Source organism: Nothobranchius furzeri, chromosome 16 (assembly GCF_043380555.1).
Source record: "Nothobranchius furzeri strain GRZ-AD chromosome 16, NfurGRZ-RIMD1, whole genome shotgun sequence".
NCBI classification, from domain to species: domain Eukaryota; kingdom Metazoa; phylum Chordata; class Actinopteri; order Cyprinodontiformes; family Nothobranchiidae; genus Nothobranchius; species Nothobranchius furzeri.
The window spans coordinates 29513394-29536962 of record NC_091756.1 but is presented as its reverse complement, the minus strand read 5'-3'; the positions used below and the strand labels follow the sequence as shown (position 1 = coordinate 29536962).

The 23569-nt window shown below is 44.8% G+C and overlaps 1 protein-coding gene across 3 annotated transcripts in view; it reads right to left on the bottom strand.

Annotated features, from left to right (window-relative positions):
* The window catches only part of trrap (transformation/transcription domain-associated protein), a 120574-nt gene that overhangs the window by 55985 nt on the left and 41020 nt on the right, over positions 1-23569 (bottom strand). For all 3 annotated transcript variants that reach the window (XM_015963552.3, XM_015963551.3, XM_015963553.3), the window contains 12 exons: positions 19762-19890; positions 18121-18387; positions 17712-17918; positions 15515-15673; positions 14919-15053; positions 14071-14181; positions 12076-12222; positions 7582-7795; positions 6543-6671; positions 5852-6001; positions 2396-2595; positions 2146-2267 (listed from right to left, as the gene is read on the bottom strand). In XM_015963552.3, coding sequence (XP_015819038.1) covers positions 2146-2267; positions 2396-2595; positions 5852-6001; positions 6543-6671; positions 7582-7795; positions 12076-12222; positions 14071-14181; positions 14919-15053; positions 15515-15673; positions 17712-17918; positions 18121-18387; positions 19762-19890 — 1970 coding nt within the window. The remainder of the gene's footprint in view (positions 1-2145; positions 2268-2395; positions 2596-5851; positions 6002-6542; positions 6672-7581; positions 7796-12075; positions 12223-14070; positions 14182-14918; positions 15054-15514; positions 15674-17711; positions 17919-18120; positions 18388-19761; positions 19891-23569) is intronic.

The window sequence follows — 23569 nt, the reverse complement described above, 5'->3', positions numbered from 1 at the left end:
GTCCCATTTGGTGTTTTAAATTAGTTTTATATATATATATTTTTTAGAACTTAGCAATAATTCATCTTGTTTACTTTTTAAGTGTCTATTTTCTTCTAAACTAGTCGTTTCTATTGAAAACACCTGAAGTAAGAACTGCTTCTTTCACAGGAAAATCTGTAGCTAGTGTTTAAAAACATTGAATTGAACTACTGGCAGCAACAGTAAGAAATGGCCAAAGGCACACATCTGGACGATACTCAGCTACAGCAGCTGTCCATCGTCCAGATGTGTGCCTTTGATCCATCACGGCTGCTTTATCATCCCATTGTGATCACATGATCTCCACCCTGGATTTATGCACAAGTCCATGGTCACGATAAGCTGGTGGGGAGCCAGAGTACATTGTGATGATTAAAAGTGTGTCTGTCTGTCTGTCTGTCTGTCTGTCTGTCTGTCTGTCTGTCTGTCTGTGAGAGAGAGAGAGAGAGAGAGAGAGAGAGAGAGAGAGAGAGAGAGAGAGAGAGAGAGAGAGAGAAAGAGAAAGAGAAAGAGAAAGAGAAAGAGAGAGAGAGAGAGAGAGAGAGAGAGAGAGAGAGAGAGAGAGAGAGAGAGAGAGAGAGATATGCTCTGATGGACAGTGGGCAGAAAGCAGCTCTGACGTCTACCTTCTGGGCGATCAGTGACGAGTCGTCTGAGTTCTGGCTTTACGGTGACCCCTTGATGAACTTTGGAACAACTATCAGCAAAACCATCTACTTTCTCTGACCTGAGCTTTCTGCTATTTTCAACTCCTGTAACTATCAACCAATAAGGGATTTTACTAGGGATGTCCCAATCCGATCACATGATTGGAAGTCGGCCCCGATCACGTGGTTTCAGACTGATCCGGACTCGGATACTGGGTTCAAATTACAGGAGAGCTACTTGGTTCTCCTTAAAGGTTGTCAGGCTCCCCTGATGCCCTTAACTTGCACACCCAGAAGGAGCACAAAAGAGATCAGTTTCTACCTATATTATATTGTTTATATGGACTCAGCGTAGCGGGGATTCTTCTGAGCAGAGATGCAGAGAGCGGCAGGCAGACAGCTGATTACTCATGAACTCCAGCTGCGTTCTGCACACGGCCACAGTAACATTTTCTAAGTTTCTAAGTGGCGTCACCAAAAATTACATAATTAACACACAGTCATTTGTGTCCGTTCATTTCCCCCCTGGTAAGTTCTGTCTGTATTTGAGCATGACGTGTGGACGTGCTCGCGCTGCAGCGCTCGTCACTGGCGCAGCCGGGCAGCGCAGCACACACTCCACTTTTTTTGCGGTCATTAGATCAACTTGATCTGCTAGTTAAAAAGTTACTTGTGAGGTGAAAAAGAAGGAAGCAGGCAGGAGTGTTTCTGGAGGACTGGGAGATGCAGGAAGATCAGAGACAGACAGGACAGAAGATAGGAAAATAAAAACCAAGAAAATAAAACAAAGTTTTCAAAAAAATAAAACATAGGTAGATTTACCCCACTACACGTATGTACCTGTATAAAGCAATAACTTACCAGCATGTAGTATTTATATAGATGATACGATTCAGATCATCTTCAAAACTCCGTCCCATGCCCAGGGGCGTATCTAAGCATTTTGGGGGCCGAGGCAAAATAGCCCCCTGCCAGCTATTTTAAGCTGAAGTGCGATCTGTTTTTATATTAGACTTTTTATATTTGCAATAAAGTCCAAAAGTGAAGAATTTATGTTATTTATTACTTGATTGTTCAAGCTACCTCACAGAAGTGATCTGTTGTTAAAAATTAAATTAAAAAGGTAATTAAATAAAAAATAAGGAACATTCTGGAACTGTTTCTTCCTTTTCTTTATTTTTTTATGTATCAAAAGTATCGGATTGGGACTCTGTATCGGCAAATTCTCAAAATCAAATGACTCGGACTCGAGGGCAAAAAAACCTGATCGGGTCATCCCTAAATTTGACCTTTTTTGTCTCCTTTTGAATCTCCAATTAAATCTTTTGTAAAATAACAAACCCATCACTGATGAGGATTCAAAACCCTCCTCCTGACTCAGCCTCCTGACCTTCATCACTCATGATAAAATGGATGCAAGGGCGGCCTGCCGTCAGCGGCTTGGCCGTTTGGCTACGTGATGAATGGCAGTAATTACCTGTAGACGTAATTAACGAGGTCCAGGAACTGGGCGTTTAACTCAAGTTCATCTGGGAAACGTTTCTCTATGTAGGTCATCATCTTCACTAGCAAGATGGACTTCTCACGCAGGTTTGGCATCTGAGAGGAAACAGGTTGTCAGTCACAGTGAAGGCTGTCATGGAACGGTCAAGGAAAAGGAATAGAAAAAGAAAAAGAACAAAAATCCCTGGAATGTGAGCATTTTTAGGAATAAAACGCATCCTCACCTGGTTGGCAGCCATGGGAGAATTGTTTTTCACCCACTCTTCTACTATCTTGACAACGGCACGGAGAATTTTGGGATCGGGAGACTTTTCAATCAGAGAGGTAAGAATAACCTGGATGAAGTTCTTCCTCATCTCCATGCTCATGACAGACAGCCTGGTTTTCACCAGGTCCAGACTCAGCATTACCAGCTCACTCGTCACTGTTAGATCAGACACACAAAACAACTAAGACCAGTTCTAAACAAGGGCAAACTCCGTCTGCCAAAAGTTGGGACGGAAATTGCAGTTCTCCTCTCATCCACTAGGGGGTGGCTCCAGAAAGGAGCAAGTTGACTCCCATGTTAAAAACGCCAGCTTCACAGCAGGAATAAACATGTTTACAGCCTGGTTCAAAAAACATTTTAGGTTTAATAGGTTATGAGATGTAACTCATCCATTTAGATGTGTTTAACCTCGAATTTATGAATAATTAGGGGTGTGTCATTTTGACTGACAACTGTTGGTGCTAGCTCTAGCAGCTTGCCCTCCTGCTTGCTCTAGGGAAGGCCTCTGCCCTGGTCTCAAGTGAAAAGCGTTACAGCCTAGAAGGCAGAGGGCACCAAAGTCACTCCACTGCAGTTTTCTGGCTGAAAGCACCCAACAACCTCCATTAGCTTTGGTTAGCTCGTAGCTACGTTAACTCAGAGATTGATGGGTGTCAATCATCTGCCCCCGCCCTCAGCTCCATTTTCTCTTTCCAGGAGTGACGAGACCCGTGACATGGCCAAGATGGCGGTGGGGGCCACTGCCCACTGGGCTTCAGTTCAGCTCTTCAGAAAAATATGGATGGGGGTGAGGAGGGTTTGTCCATCTTACAAATACAGTCTACGGCTCTAAAAGGTTGTAATCTAAACCACCATGTAACTTTTTATTTTGACCTAAGAAACATTTAGATTAGTTTGTTTTTTTCCATTTCCTAAATCAGAGTTCTGCAGTTGTTTTTAGCCACGTTAGCAGCACACTGTACGCTGTTATCTAACATTTACTTATCAGCTCTGGATCCACCAGGATGAAACTACTGGAGTTAAGCTCATTGAATTATTGAAACCTGAAGACTGTGGAAGCGAAAGCCTCGCTGGTCAGATAGCCTTTGGACCCAGTGACTGTACCCACTCAGGGTGGAAGCTTAATGTCCGTGTTTCCCGATACAGTCATTAGGGACCCATTTAAAGCACTGATAGCATCTTTTAGCCGTTACCTCCCATGTGAGTAACAACAGGATCTACACTGCCATACCTGAGGTCAAGCTCAGGAAAGACACCTGAACAATAAATCACACCAAATTTTATTTCATTATGACAAAGTTTATAAAGCTAAACCTTTTTTTAATTGCTGCATCAAACAGTAACCGTCTTTATGAACCCAAAGCCAAACGGAACAAGGTGTTTCTTTATCTGGGGGAAAATGGGGACAATACAGACCTGAAACCAAAGCTGAGGAACAGTCCCTGTGACACCAGACTATCTGAGGAGGGGGTATCCTCTGACCAAAACAGCTTTTAAGTTTGTGGAGGACAGAACTTTTGATACAGTCTTTGTTTTGAGCCAGGTACTGTTTGGATATACGAGATGTTTGAACCCTTCAGAGGGTCACAATGTGAAAGTTGTTCAGCCTCTGGTTGGATAAAGGGCGAGTGTGGACATTAATGTCACTGATGCGGACACCTCGTGCTGTTTCTGGTGAATCTACAGGTGCTGGCCAGTAAATTAGAATATCATCAAAAGGTTGAAAATATTTCAGTAATTCCATTCAAAACGTGAAACTTGTACATTATATTCATGCAATGCACACAGACCAATGTATTTCCAATGTTCATTACATTTAAATTTGATATTCATAAGTGACAACTAATGAAAACTCCAAATTTGGTATCTCAAAAAATTAGAATATTCTGAAAAGGCTGAATATAGAAGACACCTGCTGCCACTCTAATCAGCTGATTTACTCAAAACACCTGCAAAGGCCTTTAAAAGGTCCCTCAGTCTTGTTTTGAAGGCACCACAATCATGGGGAAGACTTCTGACTTAACAGCTGTCCAAAAGACAATCATTGACACCTTGCACAAGGAGGGCAAGACACAAAAGGTGATTGCTAAAGAAGCTGGCTGTTCGCAGAGCTCTGTGTCCAAGCACATTAACAGACAGGCGAAGGGACGGAAAAAATGTGGTAGAAAAAAGTGTACAAGCTCTAGGGATAACCGCACCCTGCAGAGAATTGTGACGACAAACCCATTCAAAAATGTGGGGGAGATCCACAAAGAGTGGACTGCAGCTGGAGTCAGCGCTTCAAGAACCACCACGAGGAGACTCATGAAAGACATGGGATTCAGGTGTCGCATTCCGTGTGTCAAGCCACTCTTGAACAAGAAACAGCGCAAGAAGCGTCTCGCCTGGGCCAAGGACAAAAAGGACTGGACTGATGCTGAGTGGTCCAAAGTTATGTTTTCTGATGAAAGCAAGTTCTGCATTTCCTTTGGAAATCAAGGACCCAGAGTCTGGAGGAAGAGCGGAGAAGCACAGAATCCACGTTGCATGAGGTCCAGTGTAAAGTTTCCACCGTCAGTGATGGTGTGGGGTGCCATGTCATCTGCCGGTGTTGGCCCACTCTGTTTCCTGAGGTCCAGGGTCAATGCAGCCGTCTACCAGGAAGTTTTAGAGCACTTCATGCTTCCTGCTGCTGACCAACTTTATGGGGATGCAGACTTCACCTTTCAACAGGACTTGGCACCTGCACACAGTGCCAAAACCACCAGCACCTGGTTCAAGGACCATGGTATCCCTGTCCTTGATTGGCCAGCAAACTCGCCTGACCTTAACCCCATAGAAAATCTATGGGGTATTGTGAAGCGGAGGATGCAATACGCTAGACCCAACAATGCAGAGGAGCTGAAGACGACTATCAGAGCAACCTGGGCTCTCATAACACCTGAGCAGTGCCACAGACTGATCGAGTCCATGCCACGCCGCATTACTGCAGTTATTGAGGCAAAAGGAGCCCCGACTAAGTATTGAGTGCTATACATGCACATTCTTTTCATGTTCATTCTTTTCAGTTGGCCAACATTAGAGAAACAAACATTTTTTCATTGGCCTTTAGAATATTCTAATTTTCTGAGATACCAGATTTGATGTTTTCATTGGTTGTCACCTATAAATATCAAAATTAAACGTAATAAACATCGGAAATACATTGTTCTGTGTGCATTGCATGAATATAATGTACAAGTTTCACGTTTTGAATGGAATTACTGAAATATTTTCAACCTTTTGATGATATTCTAATTTACTGGCCAGCACCTGTATGTCTAGAAAAGTGTTGAAATGGGTTTTCATAATGTAAAAAGTTATTTTAATCTGACTTTGAATTAGACTGACTTTCATTAATTACCACTGTCTGCGTCATAACTCTAACGAGTACCTGTGCTGGTTTCTGTGACCCCTGGGTTAGCCTGCTGGGGACTGAGATGTTCCCGAACCATCTTCTGCAGCGAGCGCATGAACACAGAGATGAGGCGGTCGATGTAGCTGGCATTGTAACTGCAGGCCGACTTCAGGATCATCAGAGTTCCTGTAAGAGAAAGAAGTGAGAAATGAGAAAAACAAACATCCTTAAGCCTAACTCCTTCATGTTGCATGACAGGCTAGTGGCTGCTTGAGTTTATCTGTTGTACAGAGGCAAGAAGAATGACACATGTCAAGCTGTTGCTCTTTAAATGTGCCCCCCTCCCCCCCAATCAGATTCCAGCATCTAATCAAAACTACCTCACAAGGCAAGGCATCAATACTTGGTTACTAATCCAAAGACAGAAAAAGAACGTTTTAATTATATTTTCCCATAAAAATACTGAAATAATGACATCTGGCTGAGTAAGAGTTATGTCTGTATGTGGAGGGTGGCCGAGGGCAGCCATCCATCCTTTCCAAGATAATCTTCATCAAACCAGATGTTAGCCTCTGCGGTTAGTCTCACCAGCTTGCATTTTAATAACCCACTTGCTGTTTTGATTGCTAACAGCAACAGTGAGGCTACTTGAGTCTGAAGAGGGAAATAATCACAATAATAATAACAACAGTGTTTATAAGAAGACAAAAGAAAGTGGTGGCCTTACCAAAGAGCTGAGTGGGGTTGGTGTTGGTTGTTGCTTTTTCATAGTTGGTAAGTCCTTCATAGATGACTTTGCCCACAGCAGCATAGAGACACTCCAGCTCCTCATATTTAGAAGCCACTGTCGATGTGCCTGGAGAGACAATCATGTTTGTTTTACACCACAAAGAGCAAACTAATCTCAATGTTTTACATTCAAAGAGCAGCAAGTTAAAAATGTAAATATTAATGAGCTTGGTGAAGGCAGCAGGGGGTGGATGACTTATCAGAAAGAGTCCTCACATAAAATGTTCCTCTGAATCAGTCAGTGCAGTTACACGTACGCTGATCGACACCTAAGTTGATCCAGGTCCATCTTATGGTAATAAGCTTGGAGTCTTTATCCTAGTTTCCCTGCATGTTAGAAAACCAACCGCTCAAATAAAGCTCTTTCCACTCCGTTACCGTAAGTGGCGACATGCGCCCTTCCATGTCGACATTTCTCCAGTTAGCTTATAGCAACATAATAGTAAACAAACAGGATATGCACAATGGACAAAACCGCTGGTACGTACTGTGCTGTTTGACGGTGTTTCGTGTGTTACTTTGTTGCAAGAACATTATCGTCACTTCTGAAAGGCAAGCGTCCAACCAGTTTGGTTCGACCGTTTACATGCAGAATGAAGTCGGACTCCTAGCGCATTATCTGGGTGCTTCAGCCTGATTAAAACCAGCTCGCCTTCAGCAAGACTAACGCGTTCACGTGCATTTAACATTTAAGCATTTTTGCATTAGCTGGTCCAGTGTGGCAGCTTCTACGTGTGCTTTTCCCACTGCAGAAGAGAAGATTAGCTCAGGATCATTACTGCCTTTTTTAAGTCAAGTGCTCAAGCACAATAGTGATTTTTATAAAGTATGCTGAATAATCTGAGTCAAAAATAGAGTGTTAGCATTCAGGTGAGGATGGCATGGTTCAGGACCAGTTTTATGGTTTCACCTACAGCTGAGAACCACGAACCACATAGTTGCACTGTAAACAGTAACCGTGTTGAAGTGGAGCTTACTCGGTTCAGTGGGGAAGATGCTCATGAGACGTGAAAGAAGGGAGTGGACAGCTCGCAGGATCTTCGTATTCCCACAGGTCATGCAAGCAGCGATGCCTCTCTGGAGAGGCTTGAAATGGGCCAAGATGGCTGGAGACTGCAGCACAGTCAACAAGAAGCAGAGAATCTCCAGTCCCGTGCAAATGTTGGACATGTTAGCTTGTGCTGGCTGCTCCTGCAAAGTTATAGGAAAAAAATAAATGGTAATGTTTACTATGTGGTCCTAAAACACAACAAGTAGTGGAGCAAAAACGTGTGAATCAACAAGGCAGATTTTTATCCAGCTCACTCAGATAATATTCCACAATACAGCAGAAAAAAACAAGGCTTTGTGATGGCTGCTAAACCAAAGATCAATGGGCTAATTTTGTCTAAATTGCAATCAAGGTTTACAATGGCAGGGCCAAGAGGATAATCTTCCACAGATTTATGGTGCTAATCTGGCCTAATGAACAAGGTGACTCCTGTGATAAGGCTGGCAGTAGATATTAGGGTCTTATTGATTTGGCAGTGTATAACCAGAATGGAAGCTCGTCTTTGGAGCAAAAACAGAAAGAACCTTTACATGTGTGTGAATGAGCGTGTTCTGTTTACGCCTCCCCTTTTTCTTCACATTTAACCTCCTAAGCCACTCCCGCTCCCACCCCGACTCCTAATCGCTGCTATGTCAGAACAACGAGATGATAAAGGTAATCCGATTGAAAGCATTGTTCACTACTCTGAGTAGGACGGCAGAGCAGGTAGAGCATGCTCCCAAAGGATAGGAGGCCATGTACGTCCATCTGCATAAGGCCCACAGAAAGGCTTGTTTGTCCCACAGGCCCCTTTGGGATCTAGCGGGGTTGAGTGTGAGTGTGTGTGTGTGCATGCATGCGTGCGTGTGTGTGTGTGTGTGTGTGTGTGTGTAAGGGAGCAGAGTAAAAGGCTAGGCTGATGAAGTGATCCCCAAAAGAGAAGATGGGAAGTGTGTGACAATTGCCAGCACACGCTGAAACCCCTGTCTGATCAGGGCTGGGTGAGAAGTGGGGGTGGAGAGGAAAAATGGATTTTGTGTGTGTGTGTGTGTGGGGGGGGGGGGGGGTGAAAAGGTGAGATTAGAAGAAGAAGTGGTTAGAGAGCGAGGGGCAAGGTGATGAGATATGCAGAGAGGTGATCCTGAGAGGGAGGATGAAGAGGCTGGGATGCAGACGGGGTGGTAGTGGTGGGCTGAATAAGGCAGCACAGGCCAAGTCGAATAGACTCCTGTTATCTCACCACTGTCATTATTTTGTCATTATTGCTGTCGGCGCCTCACTCTGTGTATTAGCGATAACAGACAAAGGACTCAACACTAAGATGGAGTTAAAGTGGAACTTCTACAGGAAGGTGTTAGCTGCTGGTGGTTTATTTCTTGGAGCTGAAACAGCAGCAGCAGCCATTTTATTCACAGATGCGCTTTACTTGGACTCACTCAAGAACATAAAAAAAACTTAAATAGTTAAATGCATGGAATTTGTGGATTTCATGTATCCATAGTAGCAACAATGCAACATGATCCTATCCACAGAAGCAGCTGTTCTAATTAAAGCCCAGACTCTCCTCTTAACAATATAAACCTGCTAAGCTCACCAAGTAATGCAGCCCCAAAACAAATAAAGCTAAATCCATAAAGTCAAAAGCATAAATTCAGTCCAACCTGTGCTGGTTTATGGTCATAATCAGTGTTATAGTAAAAAAAAAAAATCCACTTGATTCATGTAATCCTTTCTCCCAACGTCAAACTGAGCTGATTCCTGACAGTTTTGGGCAATTTTTTTCCTGCTGGGGAGCGTTTATAATATCCAAGGCCACATTTCATAATTTTACGGTTCTCCATAATAAAAAACTCCACAAAGTGTACACAGCTGCTCTAAAAAACAGATGAGCTGGAGGGATAAAAAAAGAACAGTGAACTGTGGAGAGCTTCGGTTCCGGGTGAACATTCTGAGCTGAGCTGAGACTCCACCAGGTTTCGGTCACAAACCTCGGAGCCTAAAGGCTCTCCTATTCTTTGTCTTGGAGAGGGATCCAGCGCACATGCGCCAGTTAGTATGGATCTATGTTAAAGTTTGTTGTGACCGAAAGGAACAGGAAGAATGTCACTAGATGATCCAGTCATGGTAAAAGTGTGAGAGAACATTTTAAAACTACACTTACAGTGGGGCAAAAAAGTTTTTAGTCAGCCACCGACTGTGCAAGTTCTCCCACTTAAAATGATGACAGAGGTCAGTAATTTACATCATAGGTACACTTCAACTGTGAGAGACAGAATGTGAAAAAAAATCCATGAATTCACATGGCAGGATTTTTAAAGAATTTATTTGTAAATCAGGGTGGAAAATAAGTATTTGGTCACTTCAAACAAGGAAAATCTCTGGCTCTCACAGACCTGTAACGTCTTCTTTAAGAAGCTTTTCTGTCCTCCACTCGTTACCTGTGTTAATGGCACCTGTTTGAACTCATTATCTGTATAAAAGACACCTGTCCACAGCCTCAAACAGTCAGACTCCAAACTCCACTATGGCCAAGACCAAAGAACTTTCGAAGGACACAAGAAAAATAATTGTAGACCTGCACCAGACTGGGAAGAGTGAATCTACAATAGGCAAGCAGCTTGGTGTGAAAAAATCAACTGTGGGAGCAATTATCAGAAAATGGAAGACATACAAGACCACTGATAATCTCCCTCGATCTGGGGCTCCACGCAAGATCTCATCCCGTGGGGTCAAAATGATCATGAGAACGATGAGCAAGAATCCCAGAACCACACGGGGGGACCTGGTGAATGACCTGCAGAGAGCTGGGACCACAGTAACAAAGGTCACCATCAGTAACACACTACAACGGCAGGGAATCAAATCCTGCAGTGCCAGACGTGTTCCGCTGCTGAAGCCAGTGCATGTCCAGGCCCGTCTGAAGTTTGCCAGAGAGCACATGGATGATACAGCAGAGGATTGGGAGAATGTCATGTGGTCAGATGAAACCAAAGAAGAACTTTTTGGTATAAACTCAACTCGTCGTGTTTGGAGGAAGAAGAATACTGAGTTGCATCCCAAGAACACCATACCTACTGTGAAGCACGGGGGTGGGAACATCATGCTTTGGGGCTGTTTTTCTGCTAAGGGGACAGGACGACTGATCCGTGTTAAGGACAGAATGAATGGGGCCATGTATCGTGAGATTCTGAGCCAAAACCTCCTTCCATCAGTGAGAGCTTTGAAGATGAAACGTGGCTGGGTCTTCCAACACGACAATGATCCCAAACACACCGCTCGGGCAACAAAGGAGCAGCTCCGTAAGAAGCATTTGAAAGTCCTGGAGTGGCCTAGCCAGTCTCCAGACCTCAACCCCATAGAAAATCTGTGTAGGGGGTTGAAAGTCTGTGTTGCTCGGCGACAGCCCCAAAACATCACTGCTCTCGAGAAGATCTGCATGAAGGAATGGGCCAAAATACCAGATACTGTGTGTGCAAACCTGGTAAAGACCTATAGTAATCGTTTGACCTCTGTTATTGCCAACAAAGGTTATGTTACAAAGTATTGAGTTGAATTTTTGTTATTGACCAAATACTTATTTTCCACCCTGATTTACAAATAAATTCTTTAAAAATCCTGCCATGTGAATTCATGGATTTTTTTTTCACATTCTGTCTCTCACAGTTGATGTGTACCTATGAGGAAAATTACTGACCTCTGTCATCATTTTAAGTGGGAGAACTTGCACAATCGGTGGCTGACTAAATACTTTTTTTGTCCCACTACAAACTTATACTCTGTATGATGCATAGATTGTTTAGTTAGTTTAAATCCTATCCTCTTATTCCTGTTCCTGTGAGACCGGTGGTGTTGCAACCCCCCACCCCCCTTCCCATTGGACGAGCTGCCACTGATCTGGACTCGTCAACAATACCCACTCACACCCATGGGAAGCAGATATCACACACCCCATATAAAACAACTATTCTTCTGTCACAATACTACTACCTTTGCATATTTTATAACCACTTTAATTCCAATTGTATATATACTTGCATTGCTGCCATTTCATTAGATGTTTCTCCTGTATTTGCTGTCCTTTTTATGCTTGTTTTGCAACAAATATCAACCACTTCCTATCTACCTAACAACAATGCTACTCATTCATTATCTGTGGCAGCCATCTTGAATCAGTTGACTCCAAAGCTTACAGATAAGAATGTACATTCAGTGATTTCTTTCTAGAAGTTTTTTTTATCAAGTCTGTATCTTGTGGTTCATAAGACATTTAGCTAACAACGCAGACAGACACAAAAACATCCGCTGCTGCCATCTCCTTATGGTATGGAGTGGGTTTCACATGAAACAGGGAGCAGGAAAAAGTCACGGATATGAATGTGGCTATTTGACAGCAGCCTAAGATGCATAATGACGTTCACTCTGAAGGCAGCTGACATCTTACCACAGTCATTAGCAGCTTGTCAAACCACTGCAGCTTGAGCTCCGCACGAGGCCACATGTCAGGCCTGAGGGCGGTTTTCATCAGGCTAACGCAGCGGCGGGACAGCAACTCCCCCGGAGACCCAGCCACGTTGGTGCTTTCGTTCACCTAGACAGGAGCAAGGAAGGAGGAGTGGCATCATTATCATTATTAACGACAGCGGGGCCTCGTTCTCTGTATCACTATAAGAGGCATGACATCACACGAGGCAAGAGGAAGCATCAGCTGTCACTATGTACTGTAATGGTATTAATGTAGACGGGGGTCAAAGTGGCCAACTCCTGAAGCACAAGCAGCTTCTGTACAATCCTACACACACACACACACGCACGCACGCACGCACGCACACACACACACACACACACGCACACACGCACACACACACACACACACACACACACACACACCGAAGGCCCATCCTTGACCAGGACACTGAACCCCCATCAGTGGTAGATGTTAATCCTTCGGGCCACTGGAAACAGATTTCTCTACAGGGATCCATTTGGTATCACAATACAGCGTTATCAGGTGGAATACAAAGAGAAGATTATGTTTCTATAGACCGCTCTGCTGGCAGTGAGTGATCCCTGGAGTTAATGCAGAAGTTATATTTAGAGATGAACAGAAAGAATGAAGCTTTGGCCCAAAGTAAAGGAGGAAAAATTGAAGGTGACAGAAACTTCAGGAGACTCTTTCAGGCTCAAGGTAGTCGCTGACACTCGCCCAACGGACAGCTGTGTGAGGGGACACCTGAAGGACTCTGTGTGTACGTGGCGTTTTAAAGAGGACAAAGAATCTAAACCAACATTTTCTTGTTTGTGAATAAAGACAGCTTGGGTGGTCAAAAGTAGCACGCCAAAAAGTCTAAGCCATGTGTGACCTACTTTTTATGTAAATTAGTAAGTTTAAAAATGCCAAACAACTTATTTTCCCAGAAACCTCTCATAAAAACACCACAGTAAGGAACCCTTCCTCCTTTAATCTGCAGTCTCCAGTGTCTGAGGCCTTCTGGTTTATATCAGCCAATCAGCAAGCAGCTCATTAGCATATTCATGTCCTGGCCAAGTGGGAGGGGGGTTACCAGCTCTTTTCACAGCAAGGCTGATTTAAGCTTGGTTTATGCTTGACGCATTCCCTTTCCGCTTGGTGATGCGGCTCGTGGATGGAACACGCTTCACAACTCGCAGCGTTTATTGTTCATGCGGCTCGTCTCTGCGGTGAGCCAATATTCTCCCAAACTGTAGGGGGCAGCATGGAGCTCTACAGCATGCATCCAACACTACACCATAGTAGAAGTAAAAACTGTTGTTTACAACATGGCATTTCAGCATTTTTAACAGCGTCCTCGTCTTTTCCGACAGTGCGAGCTATTTCTCTCCAAGAATTATTAACTACATGTTAATCACGGCGATCTTTGAGAGCTGAATCATACAAATGTCTGTACTTACGAACCTCTGCCATACTAGTTCTTGCCGGTTCGCCATGTTTTTCCGTGTCCGACCATCTGCGTGGTTTCAAAATTTCCTAGGTGCGCGTTGCGGAAATTTTGGGCCGTGCGGAGGCGCAGTGGAGGGGCATGGTTGTTAAAATGACGCAAAATGACGCAACTTTTCCGCGCGGAGCCGTGCGGACCTCGCGGACGCGTCAAGCATAAACCAACCATTAGGGGGTTAGAAGGGCCTGTACCAGGGCTCCTGGGACAGATGAAAGCCAAAAGAAAATGTCTTATGCTTCTTAGAGATTCAAAGCAGAGTTTTAGATTACTGATGAACGGCATTCTTCGTCCCCTTAAAAATGAGAACCTTCTTTAGAGGCTTGTTTAATAGCTACCGTGATTTTTAAAGACTGGGTTGTTTCTGAGACAGCTCGGTATCCATTTGTTTTAACTAATCTAGCAAAAGTCCCTGAATGGGAACATGTCAGTAAACATCCTCACCCAGACACCTGAGATCTTACCTGACAGGCAATCCTGATGAGGAAATTCACAACGGTGTCAGTGTGTTGTTTCTCAACGGGCTTTGTGAGCACGTTCTCCGTTCCTGGCATGGACTGGCTGCGTCCAAACACCTAAAAGAATCAATAAAAGAAAATAAAAGAGCAGACTTTAAAGGAAAAGTATGTGTTTTTGGAAGTTGCTATAAAACAAGTTGACTTAATAATAAAAGCATCTGCTGACAATATCATGAGCATTGTTATCAGAAATAGCAGAAGCACATTCCATTGCTGTTGTGTCGTTTTACTCCTAAAGCTGTGGTTACAACAAAAAAATAATAAAATAACAAAGGGTATCTTTCAGTTTGTTACTTTTAACAAAAAACTATTTGAAAAAGTGAATAATTGTAACTTAAGAGGCTACACAGAAAGCTGTATTCAGATAAAAAATGCTGGTAGTTTAAAAGTGAAGAAAAACATTTCTTTTACAGATGAACAAATTAAGTATGAACTCAGTAGTGCAGAAACATTTGCAGGAAACATTCATTAAAGTGGCATTGTTGCTGCTGAGTCTAAATATTATTAATAAAAACCTAAAGACAGCGGATTCTGATAAAAGCAATATAACTTATAATGTTAAAGATTGTTTTGATTTGTGAAATTAACGTGTATTTAAATAATAAAGAAGTTCTTCTCTGACACAAAACAGGACATCAAAATGTCTCCAGTTGGTATTTTCTATGGGACACAATCAGAACATAAATAACAACGCTCTTGATCTTGATTGTTTAAATAATCACACACGACCAAACATGGAAGTACGAGGTGTCGGTTAAAGTCGTGTTTGATTGTTTACAGGGGACTGGGCTCACCGTGGAAGCAGCGCCCGTCGCCGTTCGGAACCTCTTGACGTCTTGTCCCGCACCAGCAGCTTCTAGAGACAGTCCTCTTTTCACAGCTCCGCCGCTCGTTCCTTCCCCAGCCACACCCTCCGACTCTGACTCCGGCTGCCGGGGGAGACAGAGAGGCACGGGTGAGGAAGAGGGCGCGTGTCTATGTGTGGAACCGTTACAGTGTAGAAGAAGACAGAATGATGTCCAGACTTTGTATAGATGTGTAAATAGAGACGGACACTGACCCTTGACTTTTGAAAGACAAAATATTTGAATGAATAATGAAACTTTTCTATGTTGTGACTCTTTTCCCACCAGCACCTGTAAACCTGACCCCTAGGTAGTAGTGGTAAGTAGTTTCCAGACCACCGTGGTTCTTTGGAGACCAGAGTGCATTTTTCAGCACGCCTACATGCATGCCTGCAAACTCAGAAGGTGTGGAAGAGGTGAGAACTAATCCATAAAGCAGGCATTACTTCTCAAATATGAGCTAAGACAAGAAAGAAAGGGCCAGAAAGTGGAATAAATATCCTAATATTGATATAAAGCCCACATTTTAAAAGCAGTAAATTCACCTGCTGGTCTTTGATCCTCTGTAACTCCCACTTAATAACCACCTCAGCCAAGTCCACAGCCAGTTTCCTCTGCTCTATGGTCACACTGGGTGTGAAGCCCAGCCGCTGCATGGCACTGATCATGTGCTGCACCAGGTGGTGGCGGACGGGGTAGTACACCTGCAACACAAGAACACACCGTAAAGACACAGCCTAAATGTCTCCAATTGTGAGCAGAAACCTAAATTCTCCTTCCTTTCCTGAAGCGCCATGGGCAGATGGTTACTGGTGCCAATGGTTACTGGTGAGAAAACATAGTAAGGGATGAGAGAAAGATGTGTGTGGAAGTTAACCTTTAATGCCAAAATGCACTTCTTATTTACATGTCACAACCGAAGTGTGCATGAATCACAAAACTAATCTTAGTTTCATCTAACCGATAACAGACCTGCTTCGAATGAGACATTCTTTCTTTTGTCCATTCAAACCTCGTTAAATGGAGCTATTCCAGTAACAGCTGTCAAAAACTGAACTGGCCTTCGTTGCCTTGGCAACTACTGATTAAGATGAGGTGGGTTTCTTAACAGTCAAAGAACATTTATGCTGCATCTCAAACAAATACAGGAACAATTCTTTTGAAAAAAGATAAAAGCTCCTGTCTGACTAAAGGAGATCTGGTCGGCCGAAAACAAAAGAAAGATGGAAGAGCAAGTGGGTTATGTTTGTTTCCGATGACAGACTCTTGGAATTACACATGATACATCAGAACAGTTGAAAGACTAAAAGAGTCAGAACTCCAACACTGCATTCCTTCTTATTAGTTTCAAGGAAATGATGACGCTCCCTTAGCTCAGAGCATTGGCACAGCCAAGTGTCACACTTAAAGAGCAAGTCACCCCCAAATCAACAATTTTTTTCTGATAAACTATATAAATGCGTGTCTAATCATGCTGCAGGCACGTGTAGTCAATAGTTTAGCACTTTAGTGCATTTTAGTTAAAATTTAAATTTTCTGCCTGAAACTGTCAGTGTTGTGCCGTTGTCAGGTAAAAACTCTTCACTGCATTTGAATTTAAATCTGCCACCGCTATTGGCTAAGAGGTATGCTATGATGTAAACTGGTACATTATGATGTCACAATGTCGTGAGTGTGTGTATTTGTTAGTGGCTCCACCCTCTCGATCTCCTAGGCAACAGCATTTGTTGCATTTTTCAAACATAAAGTGGGAGTGAAGTCCGCTTCTTGTAAGGGGTGACTTGCTCTTTAAGAGTCACTTATCTTTTGAAAACTGAACTGGGACTCTCAAACACACACATGCAGACAAAAGAGCCAGAGATGAGATGTCTATCCACGGTCTGTTGTCGGTGTCACAGACCATTAAAGCTTCTCACTCTGAGGGTAATTATAGTCGATAAAGCAGGACTTTGCAGCCTCTTAATGACAGAGTGGCTAAGCCCTGTCCATCACGTGTGCACGCAGACAAACACGCGCACAATCTCTCTATTACTTTATGAAGCACACACAAAGTCTCATCTGTCTGTCATTATCTCCTCCTCAGTGTAATTATGCTGATGTGATTACATTAGATTAGTCATCTGGCCCAGCGAGAGCCGCCTGTCAGAGAGATAGAGAGGGGGAGCTGAGGGAAATGTCTGTCGCTGTCTGACATGGGGGCGGGGGTGGGGGGTGGGAGAGGGGTGTATTTCAAGCCTAGGGAGGAGGGTAAACCTAAAGGCAAAAGATCTTCTGCTTCTTCACTAATTAGATGATCATTGTGAACATTACAAGAGTGTGTGTCTGCTTTAAGGCACACCAGTTACATGGAGAGAGGGGGGGGGGGGGGGCAGTACCAGCTTTGAAAATAGATGATACTTTTTTAACATTTGGGCTTGTAAAAAGGTCTTGTGTAAATTAGAGCACTCCAATAATCAGTGAAAATAACTTTTCTGTTGCCCCACCATACTTTTCTCTGCAACACGCACGTGCTCGCAGAACACACACACACACCAGGACAGGCATTGGGAGACGACTGTTTACAGGGAACTCGATTTGCACAAATCTATCAAGAATATTTGAAGCCGCAGCAGCAGAAGCTAGACGCGACGGTTCTGTCCGTCCCACCCAATCCAGACGCATACGCTGAACATCCGCCCATTCAGCAGGAATATTCTGACAGGAGAAGGTATTGTCTGCTGCAGGATTTCGACATCTGCTCACCCTGAAGTGCTGCACAATAAGATGCAGAATGTGTACGAGCTGCGGCACAGTGTGTCCTTCCTCCACAATGATTTTGCGAGTCCAATGGGTCAACATCTGATGGCCGTCCTCCATGCGGGCCGGCACAGCGGGGGTGAGGATAGCCATGGCCTGGCGGACGATGGCCCGGGCTTCCATTGTGTGGGCCTTCAGCAGGCTGTGAAAGACCTGGACGGAGCAGAAACACAAACCTTCCTGGGTTATTTTCTCTTTCTTTGCCATTTCCCTTCTAGTAAATTCACATCATGATGAAAATGGACTTTCAGAGAAAACAAGGGACATTTTCAATAGAGCACAAAAGTACCTTTCCTTGTTTCTCTCTTATTTGAACTCGGACAGACTGACTGAAGCAGCAGACTGTTGGGTTTACCTGCAGGACGATCTTCTTGTGAATGGCAAACTTTGCAATGATGTGTGCGAGGAGCAGGTGACCACTGTATTTACAGGCAGGGTCTACACAAGCTTTGGGCAGCAGGCATGGCCACGCAAACGTCATGAGGCGTCGCAGCTTGCTGTTGCGTGACTTGTTGTTGTCATGGATGTGGTGGGGGGCGTGCTCCACCAGCAGGGTGGAGAACTGCAGGAGGCAGATTCGCAGCGAGTCCAGCAGGTCAGCCTGCTTCTCTGGGTCCAAAACCTGAGATGGACAGAAAAAAAGGGGGTAAATGTTTTGACAGTGTTTCTGTAGCCAAGACTGCATTGCTGTTAGAATAGAAGAGGCTCCTCAGATGAGAAGCAAAGGAAAAACAGAAGCCCAGGTGTCATTTATCCTAACTCTTTGGGCGTCAGAGGTTTTTTTTTTGAGAAAAGAGTCCGTGGTAGGGTCGCGTTACTGTTATCCAATCAGAGGCAAATATCAGGAAATAAAAGTCCAGATCCTGTCGTCTGAAGCTACTTTCTCCTCTGGCTGACTTCTACGTCCTCAAACAGGAGCATCTGAGCTTTTGTCCCCAGGGAAAGACTTACAAGGCATTCATTCCTACTAGACACCACTGCAAATGTGTTAAAAATATGAGTAAAGGGTGTCTTTAAGTCAAAGTCTCACTGGACTGGGGCTGCTGGTGGTCAGCTGGAGACACAAAGCTGAACCTGAACTGACACAAATGGTAGTTTGGGAAGAGGTAAACATACGCCTGTTTTTTGTGTCATAATTAGGTCATAAAGTGTTTTTATTTGTTCACAGTTTACCTTGTTTTTATTTGCAACGTAGTCGCCAACTTCCATTGGCTCGTCTCACTTAAAAAACTGACTGAGAAGGTTTCAGACAACAACTGAGGAGTGAGTGAATATTCTGAGAGGAAATGTTTTAACTTGTTTAAAGTCCAACAATCCAAGAACACTAGAAGATAAAAATAAATGTTTTTGTGCCAACAGAATTGCACTAAACAGGAGTGCATGTAAATTCATTGTACTTCCAGTTTAATGACGATACTGTGAAATCTTCCAAACGCCCTAATGCAGCAGTCACTGCTAAGTCAGATGCTGACTTAACATAATAACGTTAAAAAATGTGTCCCCACGCAACTGAAAACAAACAGAACTGAACCATTTTATACGGAAGAAAATGGAACGTGTCGCTTTGTCTGCATTTAAAGCACACTAGAGTCTGTTAATAGAACCCTCCAACAAAATACCAATTACTATTTAAACAGAGACAGAGAAGACAGGACGGTGTGCAGAGACAAGGAGGGAGGAAGTGAGATTGTAGCAGAGCAGCGAAGCCATTAGCAGCCATTAGGACTGGTGTTAGTCAGTGATGAGACCTGCTGCAGCAAACAAACATGCTGACCTTTAGTACAGTCACACAGTGACATTTACAAGAGAAATTAATGTCCGGTCTGATGAATGAAACGTGAAGGAGAGACAGAGACCTATGGGATGATGGTAGGATGAGGGGACCATCAAACAGCAGTGGTCTGATGGTTCTAAAGACATGCAGCTGGTGGAATAAAGGGGAGAACACACAACTAACTAGCTGAACATGAAAAAGAGAAGCCATGAGGGTGTTCACCTTGGTGATGAAGACACTGGTGATGCTCTCAGGGTTGTCTCCTTCAGGGTTGGGAGGTCCGAGCAGCTGCTCTCCTTCTCCCTTCTCAAAGCTGTACAGGAAGGCCGGGTTCAAGATGTGCTGAAGAACCTAAAAAACGAGAGAAACAGAAAGAATAACTCATATTATATTTCTGCTGTTTCCTTGTTTCCAAAAGAGGCAAACTCATAACTTTGACCATTTTTCACCTTTGTAGTCATTATCGATTTCCTTCAAAGCTCACCTTCAACAAATGCAAAACTTACACTTCAGAACAGTAAAGCCCTTTTTACAAGACACACTATGCCGGCAAATTGGCGTAATATTACCGTAACGATGTGTCTTATACATGCACCATGCCAGCTTGGCTTTGCATGAATTGTGAGGCATTTGTTCCACCTCGCTTTGTAGTAACATTGCAGTAATGGTTTGTCTTAAGCCGCTTTTACAAAACAATGCCATCAATTTGCCGCAACGCCGTGGCGGCATCGGAGAGCCTCTGGTCATTTATAAGTGGTCAGATCGTGGCGGTAATGTGGCACAATAGAGTCCTTTTCAGAAAAAATTAGGCAATGGAGGCATTAAAGGGGTATGGAAGCGGTCTCTGCCTCTCGTAGAGTCACCCATGGCAAACAGGTCCTAGGTGAGGGATCAGACAAAGAGCAGCCCGAAGATCTCTTATGATGAATTATATAAATTTAAACCGTGTTCCCTCGCCCGGACGTGGGTCGCCGGGGTCCCGCTCTGGAGCCAGGCCTTGAGGTAGGGCACGTTGGCGAGCGCCTGGTGGCCGGGCTTTCACCCATGGAGTCCGGCCGGGCACAGCCCAAAGAGGAAACGTGGGTCCCCCTTCCCATGGGCTCACCACTAATGGGAGGGGCCAAAGGGGTCAGGTGCAGTATGTGACGGGTGGTAGTCGAGGGCGGGGACCTTGGCGGTCTGATCCTCAGCTACAGAAGCTGGTTCTTGGCACATGGAATATCACCTCTCTGGTGGGGAAGGAGCCTGAGTTGGTGCGCGAGGTGGAGAGGTTCCGACTAGATATAGTCCGACTCACCTCAACGCATGGCACTGGCTCTGGAACCAGTTTCCTTGAGAGGGGTTGGACTTTCTACCACTCCCACTAATAGGTGCCGAGCAGGGGTGGGCATACTAATTGCCCCCCATCTTGGTGCCTGTACGTTGGGGTTTACCCCAGTGAATGAGAGGGTAGCCTCCCTCCGCCTACGTGTGGGGGGACGGGTTCTGACTGTGGTCTGTGCTTATGCACCAAACTACAGTTCAAACTACCCACCCTTTTTGGGGACCTTGGAGGGGGTGCCAGAGAGCGCTCCTTCCGGTGACTGCCTCGTTCTGCTGGGGGACTTTAACGCTCACGTGGGCAACGACAGTGAGACCTGGAGAGGTGTGGTTGGGAGGAACGGCCCCTCTGATCTAAATTCAAGTGGTGTTTTGTTATTGGACTTCTGTGCCAGTCATGGATTGTCCATAATGAACACCATGTTCAGACATAAAGGTGTCCATATGTGCTCTTGGCACCAGGATACCTTAGGCCGCAGCTCGATGATCGACTCTGTTGTTGTTTCATCTGACCTGCGGCTGCATGTCTTGGACACTCGGGTGAAGAGAGGAGCGGAGCTGTCAACTGACCACTACCTGGTGGTGAGTTGGCTCAGATGGTGGGGGAGGATTCCGGTCAGACCAGGCAGGCCCAAACGTATCGCAAGGGTCTGCTGGGAGCGTCTGGCAGAGTCTCCTGTCAGAAGGAGCGTCAATTCCCACCTCCGACAGAACTTCCAAAATGTTCCGGGGGAGGCGGGGGACATTGAGTCTGAATGGACCCTGTTCCGTGCCTCCATTGTTGTGGCAGCCGGCCGGAGTTGTGGTCGCAGGATCATCAGTGCCTGTCATGGTGGCAACCCCCGAACCTGCTGGTGGACACTAGCGGTAAGGGATGCTGTCAAGCTGAAGAAAGACTCCTATCAGGTTTTTTTTTTTGCCTGTGGGACTCCAGAGACAGCTGACAGGTACCAGCAGTCCAAGCGGAACGCGGCTCGGGTGGTCGCCGAGGCTAAAACTCGGGCATGGGAGGAATTCAGTGAGACCATGGAGCAAGACTTCCGTACGGCTTCGAGGAGATTCTGGTCCACCATCCGGCGCCTAAGGGGGAGAAAGTAGTGCGATACCAACACTATCTATAGTGGGGACGGTGTGCTGCTGACCTCTACACAGGACATCGTGGATCAGTGAGCAGAATACTTCGAAGACCTCCTCAATCCCACCGACATGTCTTCCAGTGAGGAAGCAGAGTCTGGGGACTTTTGAGTTGGCCTCTCAAATCTCTGGTGCTGAGGTCACTGAGGTGGTTAAAAAGCTCCTCTGTGGCAAGGCTCCAGGGGTAGATGAGATCCGCCCCGAGTTCCTTAAGGCTCTGGATGTTGTGGGGTTGTGTTGGATGACGCGGCTCTGCAATATCGCGTGGACATCGGGGGCAGTCCCTCTGGTGGTTCCCTTATTTAAAAAGGGGGACCGCAGGGTGTGTTCCAACTACGGGGGATCACACTCCTGAGCCACCCTGGTATGGTCTATTCAGGGGTTCTGGAGAGGAGGGTCCGTCGGATTGTTGAACCTCAAATTCAGGAGGATCAATGTGGTTTTCGTCCTGGCCGTGGAACACTGGACCAGCTCTATACCCTTGAGGCAGGTCTCGGCAACCTTTTCCCATCAAAGAGCCATTATTACCCATTTCCCACAGTAAAGAAAACACTGGGAGCTGCAGCAGCCGTGTAGTTGTGGGCGGGGCCTACCCTCAGACAGCAGAGAGCTGCTTTAACCAATCACAACAGGTGACAGCAACAAATACCAGTTGCGCATGTACCTCAAAGTTATCTTTCAACAGGAGATAATTAATAGAACAGTTTGTACAAAATTTATTCAAAAGTTGTAGCCCATCCGTGCCACAATATTTTGATATTTTTCACCCTGCTAGTGGTTCTAATAGTTGAGCAAGAGACGCTTTTTGAGGCGTCACACATAACTGTTCAGAATACAAATTCAGGCTCTGTCTCGTTGGACTGTTGTAATTAAACTTTGTACTGAACTAAACTTTGCATTAAACATTGTTGAAAAGGTAAGAAAATGATCCAATCAATTAGTTTTTTTCCTCATTTACACTAACGGAGATAACGGCGCAGTGTGCGTGGCTCTGGTGTTAATCAGGTTTAATGTTTCTGTTTTCAACAATCTTCACAAGAAGGTAAAACAGTTAAATGACATGGTTCGCACTGACCGGATGTTTCCCGTATTTGATTGTTTATTTTGACAGAGAAATCTCAAGCCTGCAGATGCGCTGACATTTTAATCGTTATGCACATCGTGGAGGTAGCTACATCCATCAGGAAAAAATTCCCATCAGACCATCTGAGAGAGACACTGAGCTCAGCGCAGCTCGCCGTCAGCGCATGCGTTAAGTGGAAAGCGAGCTGAAGATGTGTAGATCGGGGGCTTGGAGATTTGTCATGTTTACTTGTGGTTGCCACATGCGTTTGGCATGTCTTGCAAATTACCTGTGTTTGTTGAACGTTGTCTCTTTTGAGATCAAAATATCTTGACATAAGAGACATGCTGTTTTAAAAATGAGTTGTTCCTCGCTAATATTTTCCGCATGTCTTACCCAGTCATGGCGACTCTCCCTAAGCTAACTCAGATGTTTGACAGCCATCCAAATTAAGTGTCTTCTGCCTGGGGGGCAGGCATCTAGCCTAGCACAACCCACCCGATTGGCCTAAAG